This window comes from Callithrix jacchus, chromosome 4, assembly GCF_049354715.1.
Source record: "Callithrix jacchus isolate 240 chromosome 4, calJac240_pri, whole genome shotgun sequence".
Taxonomy (NCBI): domain Eukaryota; kingdom Metazoa; phylum Chordata; class Mammalia; order Primates; family Cebidae; genus Callithrix; species Callithrix jacchus.
Window position 1 is genome coordinate 95,731,196 of NC_133505.1, and position 17,521 is coordinate 95,748,716.

The window sequence follows — 17,521 nt, forward strand, 5'->3', positions numbered from 1 at the left end:
ACATCAATTCTATAACAGACCTGCTAACTTAAGATGTATCACTGTTAAGTTTTCGGGAATGTTGAAAGCCAAATCTTAACTGTTGGTGCTTGAAACTGGCCAAAACAGGAGTATTTACAACACAGTAACTATAAACCAGCACACAATGGCACACTGTGCAGTAGCTTCCTCACGTGGTAGCCTACAGGCAGCTGCAGTGGCATATTCTTAAACTGATGCTTCAAATCTTTGTTCATGGCACATGATGTTCACAGGTAAGCGAAATTATTTCTCACAGGATGACATTAAACTTGAAGCAGCAAGGCTGAGTGCGATGGCTTACACCCATAATCCCAGCTCTTTGGGAGGCCGAGGCAGGGAGGATCACTTAAGGCCAAAAGTTCGAGACCAACCTGGGCAAGAAATCAAGACCTCGTCTCTACAAAAAGTAAAAAAAAAAAATTAGCCAGGCACAGTGGTATGTGCCTGTGGTCCTAGCACTCAGAGGTTGACATGGAAGGATCACTTGAGACCAGGAGGTCGAGGCTGCAGTGAGCCATAGTTGCGCCTGAGGAACTGAGTGAGACTCTGTCGCAAAACAACAACAACAAAAAACTTTTTTAGCAACAAGATCAAGATATTTTGCCTTTTTCTTCTGGGAAGTCAAGCAAACAAATACATGCTATATATGTCCGAACAATAAGATTTCAAAGGCATTTTCTTGTCTAGTACTGAGGACATGCCTTGCACATAAAACACAGATCCCATGTGACTGGCTTGGGAATAAGCAAGCACTGTCCTACAACCAAGTACCTGCCCAGCTGCTGGTCGGGCTAACAGGGTCTCCCTCAGTGCCCTGTTCAGACTCTGAATGGAAGACGGTTCACTCGCAGCTATATCTGTTGGGTTGGGCAAAAAGTCAGGCTGTTCTTCCTTGTCACTCTCCACCAGGGATGACCGGCAGGGTTCACTCAGGACTGCTTCAAATTTCTTCATGAATTTAAAGAGGGTCCTGTCCCCGGGTAATGACAGATATAAGAAGAAAAAAACTGGATTAGCAAGTGAATATAAACACATTATAATGCATCTGTACATAATTTAATACCCTGTACCTTTTATAGACAATGATCTCCTCAAATATTAATAGCTGTTTTATTTTAAGAGAAAAAGACTGGCAAGTACTGTTATCCTCCTTTTCTAGAAGAGAAACTAAAGCCAGGAAGAATGGGATTGCTTTGCTCTAATAGCTACAGGGTGGCAGAAGACAAGACCTGACACACAGCCTGCTTTGTCTCAAGGCACACCAATCCTCACTGCAGGCACACTCTGCTCAGAGAAGGGGGTGGTGTTGAAAGCAAAGCCAAAACAATCAAGGTGGTTTTTTTTTTTTGAGAAGTTTAAGATACTTACTATTAAGTCAGGTTATGGTAACTAGGTAGTCTTGCTCCCTACCACACAAAATTCTATTTTGGTTGCTCCCAGTTTTAAAAGACAGATTACCTGTGTGTCTTTTCTATAGATTGTTTAATGGACCAGAAGCTGACATCATTCCACTTGGAAATCTTAACAAATTCCTGTAAGATAAATGATATTCAAGAAATGGCTTTATAAAGCTAGTGTCATTCTGTTTCTTTCTAGATTTCTGTTCGGCAAAGACCAGAGCCCACTCTATCCCAAAGACTGGACTGTGTGTCAGTGAACAAGTAAAACAAGCCTACAAAAGAAACCACGGGCCAGGCACGGTGGCTCACGCCTGTAATCCCAGCACTTTGTGAGGCTGAGGTGGGCAGATCACCAGGTCAGGAGATCAAGGCCATCCTGGCCAACATGGTGAAACCCCAACTCTACTAAAAATAAATAAATAAATTAGCTGGGCATGGTGGTAGGTGCCTGAAGTCCCAGCTACTTGGGAGGCTGAGGCAGGAGAATCGCTTGAACCCGGGAGGCAGAGGCTGCAGTGAACTGAGATCACACCACTGTACTCCAGCCTGGTAACAGAGCAAGACTCCATCTCAAAAACAAACAAAAAAAAAAATTGCTGCTACAGTCACTGTCACTTGACATGTACTCCAGCTTAGGAACCACCAAGAGTATCCAAAAGAGAGGTCCTTCCTTCCCTCATGGCATTTCACTGGTGCATGGACCAACATGACACGGCACAGCTCCAAAGCGGGAGGTAAGCCTGGGCAGGACTAGGGGAACAAAAACGGATCTCTGGGGCAGTCCTCTGAGGAGGCCTGACGGGCCACTCCACCAACCCTCACACATTCTGCAGGTGACAAAGGAAGCCAGTGCCACCACTGTACATCTTGCCATCCTACTTAGCAGTGGCAATGCTCACCACTATTCCCCTAGGTCCCTGCCTCAGTGTTAAATGGGTAACAGGATTATAGAAAGAGAATTTGCTGATTTGTCCTCCCAAGAGTGATCATGACAGCTGTTCATCTTACTTTAAGTTCTTTTTCTAGGGGGGAACGAAGTTCCACAATTTTGGCCTGGACCCGGTCAAAGAATTGCTTGTAATAATGGTACAAATTCCATAGAACACTGCAAAGTGAATCTGGAAGAAATGAAAAGGAAACAAAAACACCACACTTGCTGCATGTGCTACTGGTGCCAGCTGTGGCCTTCATACTTCAGTGACGATCCTTCCTCATTACTCTCTATGCCATGAGCTTACAGCGAGTTTCACAGGCAGATTATTTAGGGAGCCTGTCTGACTTTAGCATTTCCCAGAGATGCAGACTGTCAACACTCCCCTATTTTTCACTTCTGCTTGTAACAGATTTTTTTTTTGCACTTTTGTTCTTGAAGATGATGTACTCAGAGGTTCTTCTAAAATCATAATGTCAAATTCTTTCTCTGAATCTTATTGTAAAATCAGCAGAAACTGAGCTTGATTTAAAAGATGGCATATTAAGCAGGTCAGCCCAAATGCTCACTCACGTACAGTCTGTACTCATCTTCTAGTGAGACTTTTATCCCGATTGCTGTGGTCAGGGATAATACTTGACAACAAGCAGCTTTATGTGCAGTTCCTTGATGGATGGCAGTGCTCTCACTGGATGAAAGAAACTAATAATGGCCTGGATCAAGCAGTAGCTTAGGGTATTACAGTGTCTAGGCAGAGATTTGCTGCCTCAACATGTTAGGTCCTGAGATCTTCATCTGGCAATTTACTTCTGCCACAGCTTGCTAGTCAGTGCTAAACTCAGAACCATCTGCACTTCACTTTCAGTGTTCTCTCTGTCTAATGTGAAGCACATTAAACATAACTATATGTATCTTGTTTAAAACCAAGTGTGCAAGAAGGCACCTGTCTCGTGGTAAATTCAATGCCTAACCCTTTTGAGTCGTGTGAGGTAAAAGGAAAGGAAAAAAAAATCCTCACCCTTTCCTTCAACCTGTGGCATCAACAAGACATGACAATGGAAAACCAGTAACATCTGAAGTCGCACATGGAACTCTCCCAGCGAGGATCCTTCAATAAATGCTTGTAACGTGCTCACCAGCAACATCAAGGTCATCTGTTTGTCATCTTTAAAAATTCAAAGAGGAAAATATGTATGTTCCTTCAACCATCACTCCCTATTCCTGACGGGCACGCAATCTATTTGGGATACTATGGAAGACCACGAGGTAGAGATCACAATGTGAGGCTCTCAAGCAGGGAACACAGCTACCTTCTAACCTGATTTAAAATAACAGGCCAGGTGTGGTGGCTCATGCCTGTAATCCTAGCACTTTGGGAGGCTGAGGTGGGTGGATCATTTAAGGTGAGTTCAAAACCAGCCTGGCCAACAAGGTGAAACCCGTTCTCTACTAAAAATACAAAAATTAGCCAGGCATAGTGGTCAGCACCTGTAATCCCAGCTACTCAGGAGGCTGAGACAGGAGAATTGCTTGAGCCTGGGAGGTGGAGGTTGCAGTAAGCCGAGATCGCACCATTGTACTCCAGCCTGGGCAACAGGGCGAGACTCCATCTCAAAAAACTAAATGAATAAAGTAACAGCTGCACACAGGGCATGTCTTAATGCACTCACAACAAATTTGAAAATGAACTGTAAGGTACTTGTCGTAAGTATAAAAGACTTTTCATTCAAGCATGTTGGCCACTACCAACCAAAAAGTCAACTTTCAGTTTGAATTCTATCATGGACATACAGAAGAAGGAAACCTTACCATATGACTGGTTCTTGAGACTTTTGGAGGAGACATTTAAACCTCTCAGGCTTTTGTTATTATTCTCTCAGTTAGACAAACGCTATTTATAGCTTTCTTGGCTGACCTCTCAGAAATACCGTAAAGTCAAATGAGAGGCATTCCTTCATGAAAGCAGTGTAGGGGAGCCGCAGGAGCAGGGAAATCCTATGCTTTGCAGCACTTCGTTTAGCTGGGAAACTCTAAGTGGTCAGGAAATGTACTGCCAGGTTTACCTTCCTGTTCTTCTGTTTGTTCCTGCATGTGTTTCTCAAGCATCTGATAGATGGAGAACCAGTGCTTGGTGGATTTCTCAGTGTGGCGCTTCATGGTATTATCCAAACTCATGGACCAGCAGCTGAAACGAGAGAAGTAGCCAAGGAGGCATTTAGGGAAACATTTGAAAGATCTGAAATCAGAGATGCAGAAGCTGCATGCTCACTCTTCTCTCCTCCCAAATGGAGATGGAGGAGCCGCCCAGTTTCCTGCCACAAGAACATATGCTGCGGTCAGGCCATTTAAACACACTGCTTTTAACTCTGTGATTAATGACCAAAAATCACATTCTGTAGCTGTAATACTAAATAAATCCTAAAGAAATTTAAACTACTAAAAGAAAAAAGCCCTTACAACCTAAGTTCAGGAAAAGGAAGGAGAGTCACCTACTTCAGCTCCAGTTTACGCCACCGAATGATCATCTGACTGACCAAATCAAGATGTTTACGCAAAGACAAAGCTCGACTTGCATTTTCCTCCCAATCCTAAAGAAACAAAGATAAAATTCACTGTGGACATTATTCAATCCCAACCTCCTCCCTCAAGAACATCTTGAACTTTGCGTGACTGAAGGCTACTGGGCCCCTAAACGACTTACACCAATTGCAGCAATGAATTTACAGTGTATCCAGCTTCTGTCTGGTCACATGACAGAACTCCAGCAGAGCCACGTTTAGAGGCAGGCGAGAAAGCAGTGTTTACAGACTGGAGCCTGAATTCATGCTGTTTGCTATCTGACCTGGATCAAAGACATGTAGCCCTTGTCTGTCCAATGGGGAGGTAACAGCTAACTCCAAGGCCATGAGGGCATTGCGGGGGACAGTGTATGTGGGCACTCAGCTGGACTCAAGGCCCACCTGGAAGGCCTGGAGGACTGTACCCTCATTACCAGTGGACACTGCATCCCACTGGAAAAAAGGCAAGGCAGTTCACGCTCATCACAGGGGCAATGGCTCAACTGCAATGATCTCATCCCATGCCAGAAAAACCAAAGATGCTTATCTTTTTCCAGCCCAAACCATATTTTTCTGTCTAACAACAAAAGTGCCACAAGACACATCTTTTGCCAACTGACCACCAATTAAAATGAGGAAGAGAGGGATTAGCTCACCTGTGCCTTTGTCAGAAGGATCTCTAAGCCATTCAGGAACTTTGAGATGGGACTGGAAAGTGGGAAACTACGAATTCTGTCCATTACAACCAGCAGCTGCAGAAATAAAGATTTGGGTATCTCAGTAGGAACACCAGTGATCCAAAGTCACAGGGTACTGATCAAAGTCCTGACCAGAAGTTTCCTCCCAATTCTCTGCTTTTAAAACACCTCTGAAAACTATGAATAAAAACTTTCAGCGGTATGTATTTTGGCCGAGATAAGCACTTTATCTACTGCATGCCCCAGAAACAAGATGAAGTCTGACAAGAAAATCAGTCTTATTCCCTGTACTAAGGGTTGTAAAACTGGCTAAAGACCACAGAGCAATGTCCAAGTTAAAACTGCTCATCATAAAAAAGAAAAACCTATTTCTAGTACATCTAAGAAAACTATAAAGCCTTTGGTAGTATGAGTATGTGTCTGAATTAACAGAGCAACATGGCAGCATTTTATTACATGGTCAGCAACCCCTGCCCAACAAAAAAAATTAACAGAGTCCCCAACATCATTTATACAAGAGAAATACAAAACTGGTGTGTTCATCCTGTAGTTAGTAAGTAGCATCTCACTGAATTGCAGTTCTTTAGCCTTTGTTTATATGTACACGTGTGCAAGTGAGTGCCCCCAGGGATGATGGTGAGGTTGCATCCTCATTGCAGATTCGGTACTATGAGAATTCCTTCCTCAGCAACTGCTCTACCTGTTCAAGTGCTGGGTGTTCTGGCCAGTCCTGCAGCAAGTGAGTGACAGCCTCTGAGAAACCCTGAAGCACAGGTTGACACTGCCGTGCTTCCGGAACATTAGGATGTTGGTAGAAGTCATAGGGCCCATCAGGTTTCACCATCAGGTCTGAGGCTGCCTCCCCAAAGAGAGTGTTATGGGAAAGGGTGGAGGCCAAAAGTTGGCTGCCCAAGAGTCGGTCATTCAGTTCAACTCCTGTGAAGTTAACATCATGGTAAAGTTAGTGAACTCAGTAAGCTGATCTATCAACATGTCAAGAAGATGTCCAGGTGCAGGGCCAGGAGCAGTGGCTCACATCTGTAATCCCAGTACTTTGGGAGGCCAAGGTGGGCAGATTGCTTGAGGCCAGGAGTTTGAGACCATCCTGGCCAGCATAATGAAACTTCATTCCTACTAGAAATACAGACATTAGCCAGGCATACACGTGCCTGTAATTCTGGCTTCTCGGGAGGCTGAGGCACAAGAATTGCGTGAACCTGGGAGGTGGAGTTGCAATGAGTCAAGATCCTGCCACTGCACTCCAGCCTGGGCAACAGAGCAAGACTGTCTCAAAAAAAACAAAACAAAAAACAGCCCAGGTGCGGTGGCTCACTCCTGTAATCCCAGCACTTTGGGAGGCCAAGGCAGGCAGATCACAAGGTCAGGAGATCAAGACCATCTGGCTAACACAGTGAAACCCTGTCTCTACTAAAAATACAAAAAATTAGCTGGGAGTGGTGGCACACGCCTATAGTCCCAGTTACTTGGGAGGCTGAGGCAGAAGAATCACTTAAACCCAGGAAGTGGAGGTTGCAGTGATTTGAGATCGCACCATTGCATTCCAACCTGGCAACAGAGCAAGGCTCTGTCCCCCGCCCCCCTCCCCCCCAAAAAGACATCAGCAACAATGAACTAATGGCACTAATGAATGCCATTCTCCCCCAAAGCAATACTGGCCTAGAGAATTGTAATACCAATACCATAGCAGCTACCTAAAGTTCTCAAGTTTTGGAATGCGCAGAGGAAGTCAGAAACTGCCTAGGTATAAACAAAAGGGTGTAGGGGTTAACTCAATGCATTCAAATTCCCAGTTTTATACCTATTCTAGGTAAACAGAAAGGAAACTTACGCCTTCTCCCTACTTGCATGAAATAATGCCATGAAATCATGTAGGAAACTGCACTGAACCAACTATTAAACCATATTCCATGAAACTGGTTGCTTCCAGGTATATATTATTGCATTTGAAAAGCACTGAGGCTATTGACGGAAAGGAGAAATAATGCTAAGGCGAAAAAAAATAAAATTAACTCCTTATCCTTATTTTCTTAATCCTTCACCTAAAGGATCCAAACAATACATATCCATCATTTTCTTCACCTATTTGCACACTGATGAAAATCCATCTTACTACATAATCCTAAATCAGTTTTCTTGAATCAGCTTAAGTTGTTTAAGCCAAGGAAACTCCATTAATAAGGAATTATGTGAAAACAGGAAATTAATGAGTGTGACTGTTCCAGAAGCAGCAACGGCATCTATTTGCTTTGATTTCCCAAGGGCATAACAAAAGTAAACTACTGTACCCATTAGGGGGTAGAAGTGTGTCACAAGCGATGCCCCAGTCTGATAGCAAGACAGAAACAGGCTGAGGTAATGCTTTGCTTCATGTGGTGGCAGAGTCTGTTGGTACCAGAGGGATCGAGCAAAGTTGAGGCACAATTGCTGGTGTATCGTCATTACTGCCTGCATTGAATTCTGGGAGAGGAGAGCTGGGTTTGTGGCTGCTTCCTCTTCTTGCCCATCTGAAGTTCCTTTGTTCTCCTCCAGCGTTGGCTGTACCAAAATATCTGCAAAGTCCTATAAATAGCATTAGAGCAATTGAACTTTTAAAAATCAGAATCTACTTCTAATCAGACCAAAACGAAGAAAGAAAAAAGCCTAAGAATGATGGAGAAAATGAAATAGGACTTATATATGTATTAAAGTATATTTTAAAAGATGATAGGCTGGGCACAGTAGCTCACACCTATAATCCTTGTGCTTTGGGAGGCCGAGGTGGGAGGACTGCTTGAGGCCAGGAGTTTGAGACAGCCTGGGTGACATAGTGAGACCCTGTCTCTGTATTATAAAGATTTAAAAACTGGCAGGATGTGGTAGCATGCACATGTGGTTGTAGCTACTTGGGGGACTGTTTGAGCCCAGGAGTTTGAGGCTGCAGTGAGCTATGATTGTGCCACTGCACTCTAGCCTCTAAAATAGAGACAGAGAGAGAGAAAGCCATCAGAGGGAATGTATGAAAGGAATGTATTCAAAAACAAACCCTGCCACCACTGCCCTACCTGTTCATGCAGGGGGAACTGTTTCCTGAACTCCTGTTCTTCCTCCTCCTCTTCACTCAGGGCTGTCTTAGAGTTCCTGCTCCTGTATCTATATAAGCTGCTTTCCTGCTCAGCCTTCTCTTGGGCTATGCGTTCTTGCTCATCCCACTCATTGATGATTTCCTGAAAGTTACACAGACAGAAAGAAGCTGAACTTTCATTGCTGAGGCATCACAAAGGCAAGATTTGCTATTAATTTCTCATGAAAGTATCATGACTCAAAAACAAATAAAAGCCAACATCCAAGAAACTAAATTCCATGTAAAAAAGAGCAAATGGGTTTTGTTTTCAAAGTATGTATTCTCAGCAACCAGTTTCCTAAATCCCCCCTGCTGTGTCATTGTACTTTTGAAGGTGGAAAACTTGCCACAATACAGCTAATGGGAACTTCCTGTCAACAGCTAAATGTGCTTTGTAACAAGGACAGACTCGGGGTTGGCCATGAGAGGGCCGTGGTTCAGACGGCACTTGGGTGGCACCCCGAGGAGCTGGCCAAGGAGTTCAGGAAAGAAACACTTAGATTAGGGACTGGGTGATCAAAGGGCACCAATCAGGCAAAACTGGAATGTGTCTTACCAGACACTTCTGAAATTCCCTTCCAACTCTAAGATTTCAGATCCTTCAACTGGCAAAACCTGTAAATTAAAGAATCATCCAGTACTGCTAAGGCTGAGGAAATAAGCATCCACCACCTAGGAAGGTAATTTGCACGTAAAGCCTAAGAAGTGTGTTTAATCTTTGCCCAGCAATCCTGATCTCGCAAATTTGTATTCAAATATCGCTGTGAGACTATTTACTGTGGCACCTGGATTTGTTTTTTTGATTTTCTTTTGGGTGGGTGGGGGGGCAAAACAGTAAAAACAAGTATATACAAATGTAAATGTTCAATGATAGAAAAATAGTTAAAATTACTTGTGGCATAAACAGACACAGCAGTCACTAAATAGGAAGCAGGTGAGGAATACATAATGACAGGAAAATAATCACTATATGTGAAGTTTTTAAAACAAAGTTATCAAATAGAATAAACTTTATTAGTGGTTTGTTGTACATCATTTTGTAGCAGTTTAAGAACATGTCCAGGGGCCCTGGGGAGGATCAGAATCAAACTCAATCAGTGAGACTCTTTTTTTCTGTTAACTATGCTAAGACTTGTACTTTTTTAAAGCTGCTGCTACTAAAAAAAATCTGTAAGCCACTGGGACAACTTACTTTTTGAAATTAGGGTGTCAAAGATATACAGCTACAGATAAATATTAATATATACACACAAGCAAGCCTAGAATGGGATACCTGGTGTGTTAGTGGGGTTTATACAGCTTTACGTGGTAGGATCAATAGAAATTTTAGCTTTTATTCTCTTAGCTGCATACAAGGAGAACAAATTACTTTTATTAATAAGGGAACATTTTAATGTAAGTTGACACAAGTACAGGGAAAAATTACCATAAACAAAGTCAAAAGACAATTGACAAACTGGGAGAAAATATTTGCGGTGTATGATAAAGGGCTTTCTCATTTGTTTTTTAATCTCTTAAAAATTGAGAGGCAAAAGTCCGCAAACATACTAGTTATATTGGGAAAAGGAAGGAACAGAAAACAGAATGCCCACGCCCTAACCACACCGTGTATCTACCAGGCATGCTGATGTCCTGTAGGCCACCCTCCCAGAGATGGCTCACCTGACACACATGTCTGAAGAGCTGCAGGGCCCTCTGGTCCAACTCTCCCTTGCATAGTACATGGGAGCGCAAGTAAAGGAGAGCGTTCATCAGCAGCTGCTCCCGAGTGGGACAGGCTCTCTGGCCCCTGCCTTCCAGCTCCTTTCCTCCTGAGTGCTTGAGGATTAGCTTCCTGAGGCCTCGTAGAACCTCCTCAGACTTCACTGAGCACAAAGTGTCTGCGTGAGCATAGTAAGTGGGGAAGGTGGGACCCACTGATGGGAAAGCCAGCAAGGCTGTGGCCAGGGCCCCCAACCTGTCTGCACCAACCATACTGCTGTGGAGTGAGGCATGGAGCTCGGAGGCCACCAGCCTCATGCCATGTTGTAACTGCAATATGGATGCCTGCAGTGGGGTCACGGCATCTGGATACAAGGCGTACTCCTCTGCCAGCCGCTTCCGGAACTGGTGGTGTGACTGCTGCCAAGAGGCCTCCTCCTTTAGAAGGCTCTGGGCTACTTGAGCAGACCGTGGCCCATCCATGTGAAGGGCCTGCAGGAGCCGTGTGAGCAGATCCTGAATGGCAGGGGCCTTGGCTATGCTGGTGACGTAGTGGTGGATCTCCTGCACCAGGGACTCATAGCCAGGCACCTGTGGTCTGAACGCCTGCTTCTTCAACAGGCGACAGGTTAAATTCTCCAGCCGATCCATCCTTTGGCGAAGCATCCTAAAGAGAAAGTAACACAGTATGCAAATTGTCAGAAGAACAGCAAATCTAGATTGGATCCTCAGGAAAACAGAAGGAAGAAATATCAGCTACTGCAAAATAATATTTCCAATATCGTGTCAATCATGATGCCAATATTGACAATTAGTGAAAATGGGTAACATTTACACAGCAGTTACTGTGTTGTGTTATGTTGCTGGTGCTCAGATGCATATCTTACCGAAGCCTCATCACGACTCGCTGGAGTACCTAACTGTAATTATCCTTCTTAGGCTGATGTGGACACTGCGATGTAAGGCATTAAGTGATTTACCCAACGTCTAAAACCAAAGGTCAGCAGTAGGACTGGAACTCAGAAGCTACTACATTACACAGGCGGAGCATTCCAAATCCAAATGTCCAAAAGGCTCCCAACTTTCTGACTGCCAGCCAATATGACACTCAAAGAAAATACTCATTAGAGTATTTTGGATTTCAGATTTCCAGATCTGGGATGCTCAACTGGTATAAATATTCCAAAATCTGAAGGAAAAAAAGAACCCCAAATCCAAAACTCTTCTGGTCCCAGGCATTTTGGATAAGGGATCCCTAATCTGTACTGATTTCCTAGTAACAGACCTACAGCCAAGAATAGCAGAAAAATACAGTGTATCCCATCACACCCCAGTTCTTCTAGGCTGAGACTAAGTTTTGGCTTCAAACATCTTGGCCCCATGTGAACACACAGCCTGAATAGCCCCCTCCCCTCCTTTCACAAGGCATATATTTTTCCTGAATATAACCAAGGCTTTGGGATCTAATCGCTAATGTAGTTTAGAAGTGTATATTATCACCTCTACTGACACCATAACTACATTGCAAAGGTCAAATCCATCAAAAGGAGAGTCAATAATCCCCAAAACAAATAATCACTCTGCTATGTTACCTGACATGAGGATGAGAGTAACTGACAATGGCTTCATCTTCCAGGTCTCGTCCAGTCTGCAGCTGGGATGACAGGTTCCGTGTCTTCCATTCACACTGCAGTTGGTGTAACTAATGGAAAACAGAAAAGTCAGTTCATTGTGTCCCAGCTGTGACCATGCACATGAAGACAATGCCCTGGGGACACGTAGAGGAACCAGATGGAAAGAATCTGGGTTCCTGAATAACCCGAGGAGAGGTGGCTCTGTTCCACTCATCTAGACCACTCACGTCAGAGCTGTGAGGGGAAACACTCTTACTTACATCACTGAATTTTTAAGTCTCTCTGCTACTCCTACTAATACAATTTCCTGAATAACCCAAGGAGAGGTGGCTCTGCTCCACTAATCTAGACTACTCACATCAGAGCTGTGAGGGAAAAGAAACGATCTTATTTCCACCACTGAATTTTTTAGTCTCTCTGCTGCTCCTACTAATATATTTTTCCTTCTTCAAAATATGTACTAGCGTATCATTACCTTAATGTATTTTGTCCCTGAACTTGGTTCAAACTTCAAATAGCAAGGGATACCACAGTATCTGATTCAACTTCTCTCTTTTTTTTTTTAAGACAGGGTCTCGGCTCTGTAGCCCAGCTGAAGTGCAGTGATGTGATCATGGCTCACCGCAGCCTTGACCTCCCAGGCTCAAGTGATCCTACTGCTTCAGCCTAGTGAGTAGCTGGTACTAGAAGCACATACCACCACACCCAGCTTTTTTTTTTTTTTTTTTTTTTTTTTTTTTCTTTTTTGGTAGAGATGAGGATCTTACTATGTTGTTGCCCAGGTTAGTCTCAAACTCCTGGGACCAAGTGTTCCTCCCACTTCAGCCCCCAAAGTGCTGGGATTACAGGGGTGACCAACCACACCTAGCCTCTACTTGATTCTTGAGTTTTAGACAGCAAACACCAATAAGTTCAAAATTCCTAGGACATAGGGATACTATATACTGTCTAAAGAAATATCCAAATCCAGGCCAGGCGTGGTGGCTCATGCCTGTAATCCCAACACTTTGGGAGGCCAAGGTGGGTGGATCATGAGGTCTGGAGTTCAAGATCAGGCTGACTAAAATGGTGAAACCCCATCTCTACTAAAAGTACAAAAATTAGCCAGGCGTGGTGGCAGGTGCCTATAATCCCAGCTACTCAGCAGGTGAGGCAGAGAATTGCTTGAACCCGGGAGGCAGAGGTTACAGTGAGCTGAGATCACTCCACTGCACTCCAGCCTGGACAACAGAGCAAGACTCCATCTCAAAAAAATGAAATAAAACAAAACAAGACTCCTGGGGAGTCATAAGGCAGCTTATGCAATATCATGATCTGAATTCCCAAAAGGAGTAATACAATCAGCAGACCCAGCAGGTCAGGGAAGGAGCCCATGCTCCAAACGCTTACCTCTTCCTTGGCGTAATTGAGCTTGTACTCCCTTTTCACTGCAGGGTCAAAGCGTGCCTGGGGAAGCCATGTCTGAATCTGCAGTAAGCCAAGGCTCACCCAGAGGCTCCCACGCTGGGCTGGCTCAGGCAGGCTCTTCTTACTCTCCCCTTCAGCAAAAAAGTGGTGCAGGGAGGTGAGCAACTGGCAGAGCAGTTCCTTGGGCAGCACCTCCTGACCAGCCATGTCCCCAAGAGTCTGGCCCACATGCTGGAAAGCCTGGCTGCTCCCAAGCAGCAGCTGCTCACAGTTCTGCATGTACTCCTGCCGCCGGGGCTCTGGGAGCAGCTCTGCTAGGCCTGCCAGGTGCCGAAATAGCACCAGCCCCTGCAGTTGGGAATCCGTGCGTCTGTGGGGACAATAAGAAAGCACTGAAAGGCTTGTACTGTAGCAAAAGGCATTCCTTTTCATATACTATCGCTCTCTCAGGAAATAACCACAGAATGCAGCATCAATATGTGGAGCTGAATTTCTGTTCTCACATTGTCTTATTTGATTTACTAAGCATCACCCTCTTGATCACAATATGCTTAAAACTGACAGAGGAACTGGTCAGCTCACGGTAGCCTGAAAACATGCTGATCCAGGCAGAAAATGCCCACACTTCAAACACTGGAACTAGCCACTATAGAAGGAAGTTCTCCATTCCATGCTCTGGAGAAAAGGCAGGAACTTTACAGTATGCTTCCAGGGAGAGGAAATACCTGAATTCTGCTACTGAAGAGATAGCCATGTTGGTCCAAAGCATCGAACTGAGGTCCTGGAGCTGCTGGGTTCTCTCAAGCCATTCTCCTAGGGTCACATGAGAGGAGGACAGGATGGAGAGGCCACTCACATCCCAGGGACTTGCTCTGTAGCTGCTGGTTAAGACTTCAAAGCAGCACTTAGAGAATATGGGTCTATTGAGATTGCCAGGGCCCTAAGGGACAAGAGAAGAGTCAGTAACTTTTAAAAATGAATTAAGACAATTTCCAGAAGCAGCAATAGGGAACCTGAGAATACAAAGAATAAAAAGAGAAGGTTCAGGTTGCTTGGAACAGGTAAGCATCACTCAGAGATGGGATTAGAAGGAGAGAATGGGTTGGGGCTGGTATACCTTAAATGAAAGTGGACTCCATGCTCTAGGAAATGGGCAATGGGTGCTTTGGTAATGCATGAGGAAAGACTGCAAACCTGGGAATCAGGGAGAACATTCGTGCAGAAGGGAAGGAGCCACAATATGAGGATAAAAGGCAATTCAGGAAAGGAGTGAGAGGTAAATTTAAAAGCCAGGGACAAAATCTGCCATGTTTGTACTCCTTAGACTGTTAAATGGGACACAGCAATAACTGTCCAAAGCAAAGGGTTGTCAAAGGGCTGACAGCCAAATGTGTGTGACAGTCAACTCTGTATATGTCACCCAACCCTCAGGGATCCAAAGTTTATCACTAAAGGCTTTGAGAGGTGTTTTACAATAAGGTCAAGTCAATCCATAAATATTTGGGGCAGTAAGGTATATATGATAAATGTGGCATTTCAAATGAGAGTGGAAAGGACAAATTAGTCAAAATGGTGTCATTACATCGCTATTGGATCTGCATAAAAGAAAAAATTTGCATCCCTATCTCATAAAACATAAACAGATGACATTGATTTAAACACAAAATAAAAATATAGGAGAAAATAATAGAAAATAATTTTGAACTGTTGAGGTGATGAAGGAAAATATTTTTTAAAAGCATGACCCTAAAGTCAGTAAGTAGAAGGGACTGGCAGATTTGGAGGGAAAAAATAAAACTTGTGACATATAAGAAAACAAACTTGAGAGACGATGGAAAACTAGAAATATAATTCCAACCTATATTGGACTAAAGTTTAACATCCATAACATATAAAAAGATCTTCAATAATAAACTGATGCAGAACAACACAGTTTTTTCACACTGTCACCCATACTGGAGTGCAGTGGTGTGATCTTGGGTCACTGAAACCTCTGCCTCCCAGGCCCAAGCAATTCTCCAGCCCCAGCCTCCCAAGTAGCTGGGATTACAGGAGTGAGCTACAATGCCCAGCCAACCCAATTTTTTTTCTTAAAAAAGGACGACTATGACTAGAAAATTCAGAGAAGAACTAAAGGGGATAAATAAACATGTGAAAATATGCTCAATCTTCGCATTTATCAAAGTGCAAATAAGTCTAACTATATGACAGAAACAACTAGAAATGTTTCTAACACCCAGTATGGCAAGCGTATGAAGAACAGGTCCTCGTCTCTATATTAAAGGAAACTAAACCTCACTGAGGTCATCCAGGACTTCAGGACCTCCCTCTTCATCTTTAAAAAAGTAAAAAGCAAAAGTCACATCTGTAGTCTGATAATAACCACAATTTTGCTTTTAATGTGTAGATACTCTGACCAAGGATTCAATTGTAATTCCAGTAACTTATGTGCAGAAATGTGCCAACAAGTGGACAAAGATGTATACAAGGATAGTCAATGTGGCATGCTAATTACAGGAGGAGGAGGGAGAAAATGCAAGAAACGTCAACACTTTATCAATAAGAAAGTGAGTGAAATAAATTCTAACACATCAATATAACGGAATAAGCTGGAATGAGCCAGGCGCAGTGGCTCATGCCTGTAATCCCAGCACTTTGGGAAGCAGAAGCAGGCAGATCACAGAGTCAAGAGATTTGAGTCCATCTTGGCCAACATGTGAAACCCCATCTCTATTAAAAATACAAAAATCAGCTGGGTGTGGTGGCACGTGCCTGTAGTCCCAGCTACTCGGGAAGCTGAGGCAGGAGAATCACTTGAACCCAGGAGGCAGAGGTTGCAGTGAGCCGAGATTGTGCCACTGCACTCCAGCCTGGACAATAAGAGCAAAACTCCATCTCAAAAAGATAAAATAAGCTGGAATGACATACATATTTCTATTACATATATGAGTACTTATTTTTGTTTATGTATGTATTTAATATAAAAATATATGTAAACAAAAGGATACAGAGTGGATATTTCTAATGAATTCTATATATTATATATACATATATCTGTACTGTCTAAATATTTTATAGTGAAAAAAATGATCTTTTAATTAGAAAAATAGTATAGACTTTTTCAAAAAACTTCTTTGACTTATCTCCGAATTTCACAAATCATTTAATAGGGTATACTTTTACTGACACTACACTTATTTAACATCCTGCAGAAAATAAAGTGTTGCAACCACCTAGTCACTATTGTTGGCCAGGACTAAATGTTTATTGATAGATCCATTCAGAAACTCTTTTGCCACTATCAAACATTTTTTATAATTTTAGACCAACAAACCTTCAATGTGGAGCCCAAAAGGGACTTGGGCACCTCCCTCTCCTGCCTTGGAGGCAAAGGGTTCCACATCAGCCAGTACTCTGGATGTGTGGTCACTGTACTGCTCCAGAAAGCCATAAACATGGAATGAAATAACTCAGACCACAAAGAAGGAATTTCTTCAGGAGACACCTAAAAATAAAGGAATAATTAGGTAAGAGAATATTTGAGAAAGACTTCATAAATCAAGTTATTAGTTCTCTTTTTTCTAAGACTCATCTAAAACTATCATGACTTTAAAGGTATTAATCCAAATTTTTCCGATTCTCTGCCATGCCAGTCATCTTGGTCAAGACATGAGACATGTTTACAATTTTATTTAAAGCTGTACTAATGAAATTCTATTAACCAGAGTTTATTAGTATTCATATTCAACTTATTAGAAGAGAAGAGTACGAAACATTCTCACAATATATTTTTGAGCAATTGGGAAGTTTTTAGAAGCAAATATTTTCATTTCATCTAATTGGAAACCAAATGAATACTCCTGTGATAAGAGTTGTAATACACCCTCATAATTACTGCAAAAGATTATTAAAAATTCTCTCCTTTAAGAGCTAACTCGAAATAACCTAAGGTTTCCAACACGGAATTTTTTTTTTTTTTTGAGACGGAGTTTCGCTCTTGTTACCCAGGCTGGAGTGCAATGGCGCGATCTCGGCTCACCACAACTTCTG

General features: G+C 43.0%; 1 protein-coding gene across 5 annotated transcripts in view; it reads right to left on the reverse strand.

Moving 5' to 3' along the window:
* The window catches only part of MDN1 (midasin AAA ATPase 1), a 185,725-nt gene that overhangs the window by 36,421 nt on the left and 131,783 nt on the right, over window positions 1-17,521 (reverse strand). For all 5 annotated transcript variants that reach the window (XR_008480744.2, XM_008994773.5, XM_078369784.1 and 2 more), the window contains exons 59-73: window positions 16,806-16,976; window positions 14,197-14,411; window positions 13,454-13,841; window positions 12,023-12,132; window positions 10,392-11,097; window positions 8,671-8,832; window positions 7,915-8,188; window positions 6,309-6,544; window positions 5,567-5,662; window positions 4,846-4,940; window positions 4,416-4,537; window positions 3,371-3,517; window positions 2,430-2,539; window positions 1,480-1,553; window positions 793-991 (exon numbers count right to left, since the gene is read on the reverse strand). Coding sequence is in view for 4 of the 5 variants with exons in the window: in XM_008994773.5 (XP_008993021.2) it covers window positions 793-991; window positions 1,480-1,553; window positions 2,430-2,539; window positions 3,371-3,517; window positions 4,416-4,537; window positions 4,846-4,940; window positions 5,567-5,662; window positions 6,309-6,544; window positions 7,915-8,188; window positions 8,671-8,832; window positions 10,392-11,097; window positions 12,023-12,132; window positions 13,454-13,841; window positions 14,197-14,411; window positions 16,806-16,976 (3,105 nt within the window). In the remaining variant the exon portion in view is untranslated. The remainder of the gene's footprint in view (window positions 1-792; window positions 992-1,479; window positions 1,554-2,429; window positions 2,540-3,370; window positions 3,518-4,415; window positions 4,538-4,845; window positions 4,941-5,566; window positions 5,663-6,308; window positions 6,545-7,914; window positions 8,189-8,670; window positions 8,833-10,391; window positions 11,098-12,022; window positions 12,133-13,453; window positions 13,842-14,196; window positions 14,412-16,805; window positions 16,977-17,521) is intronic.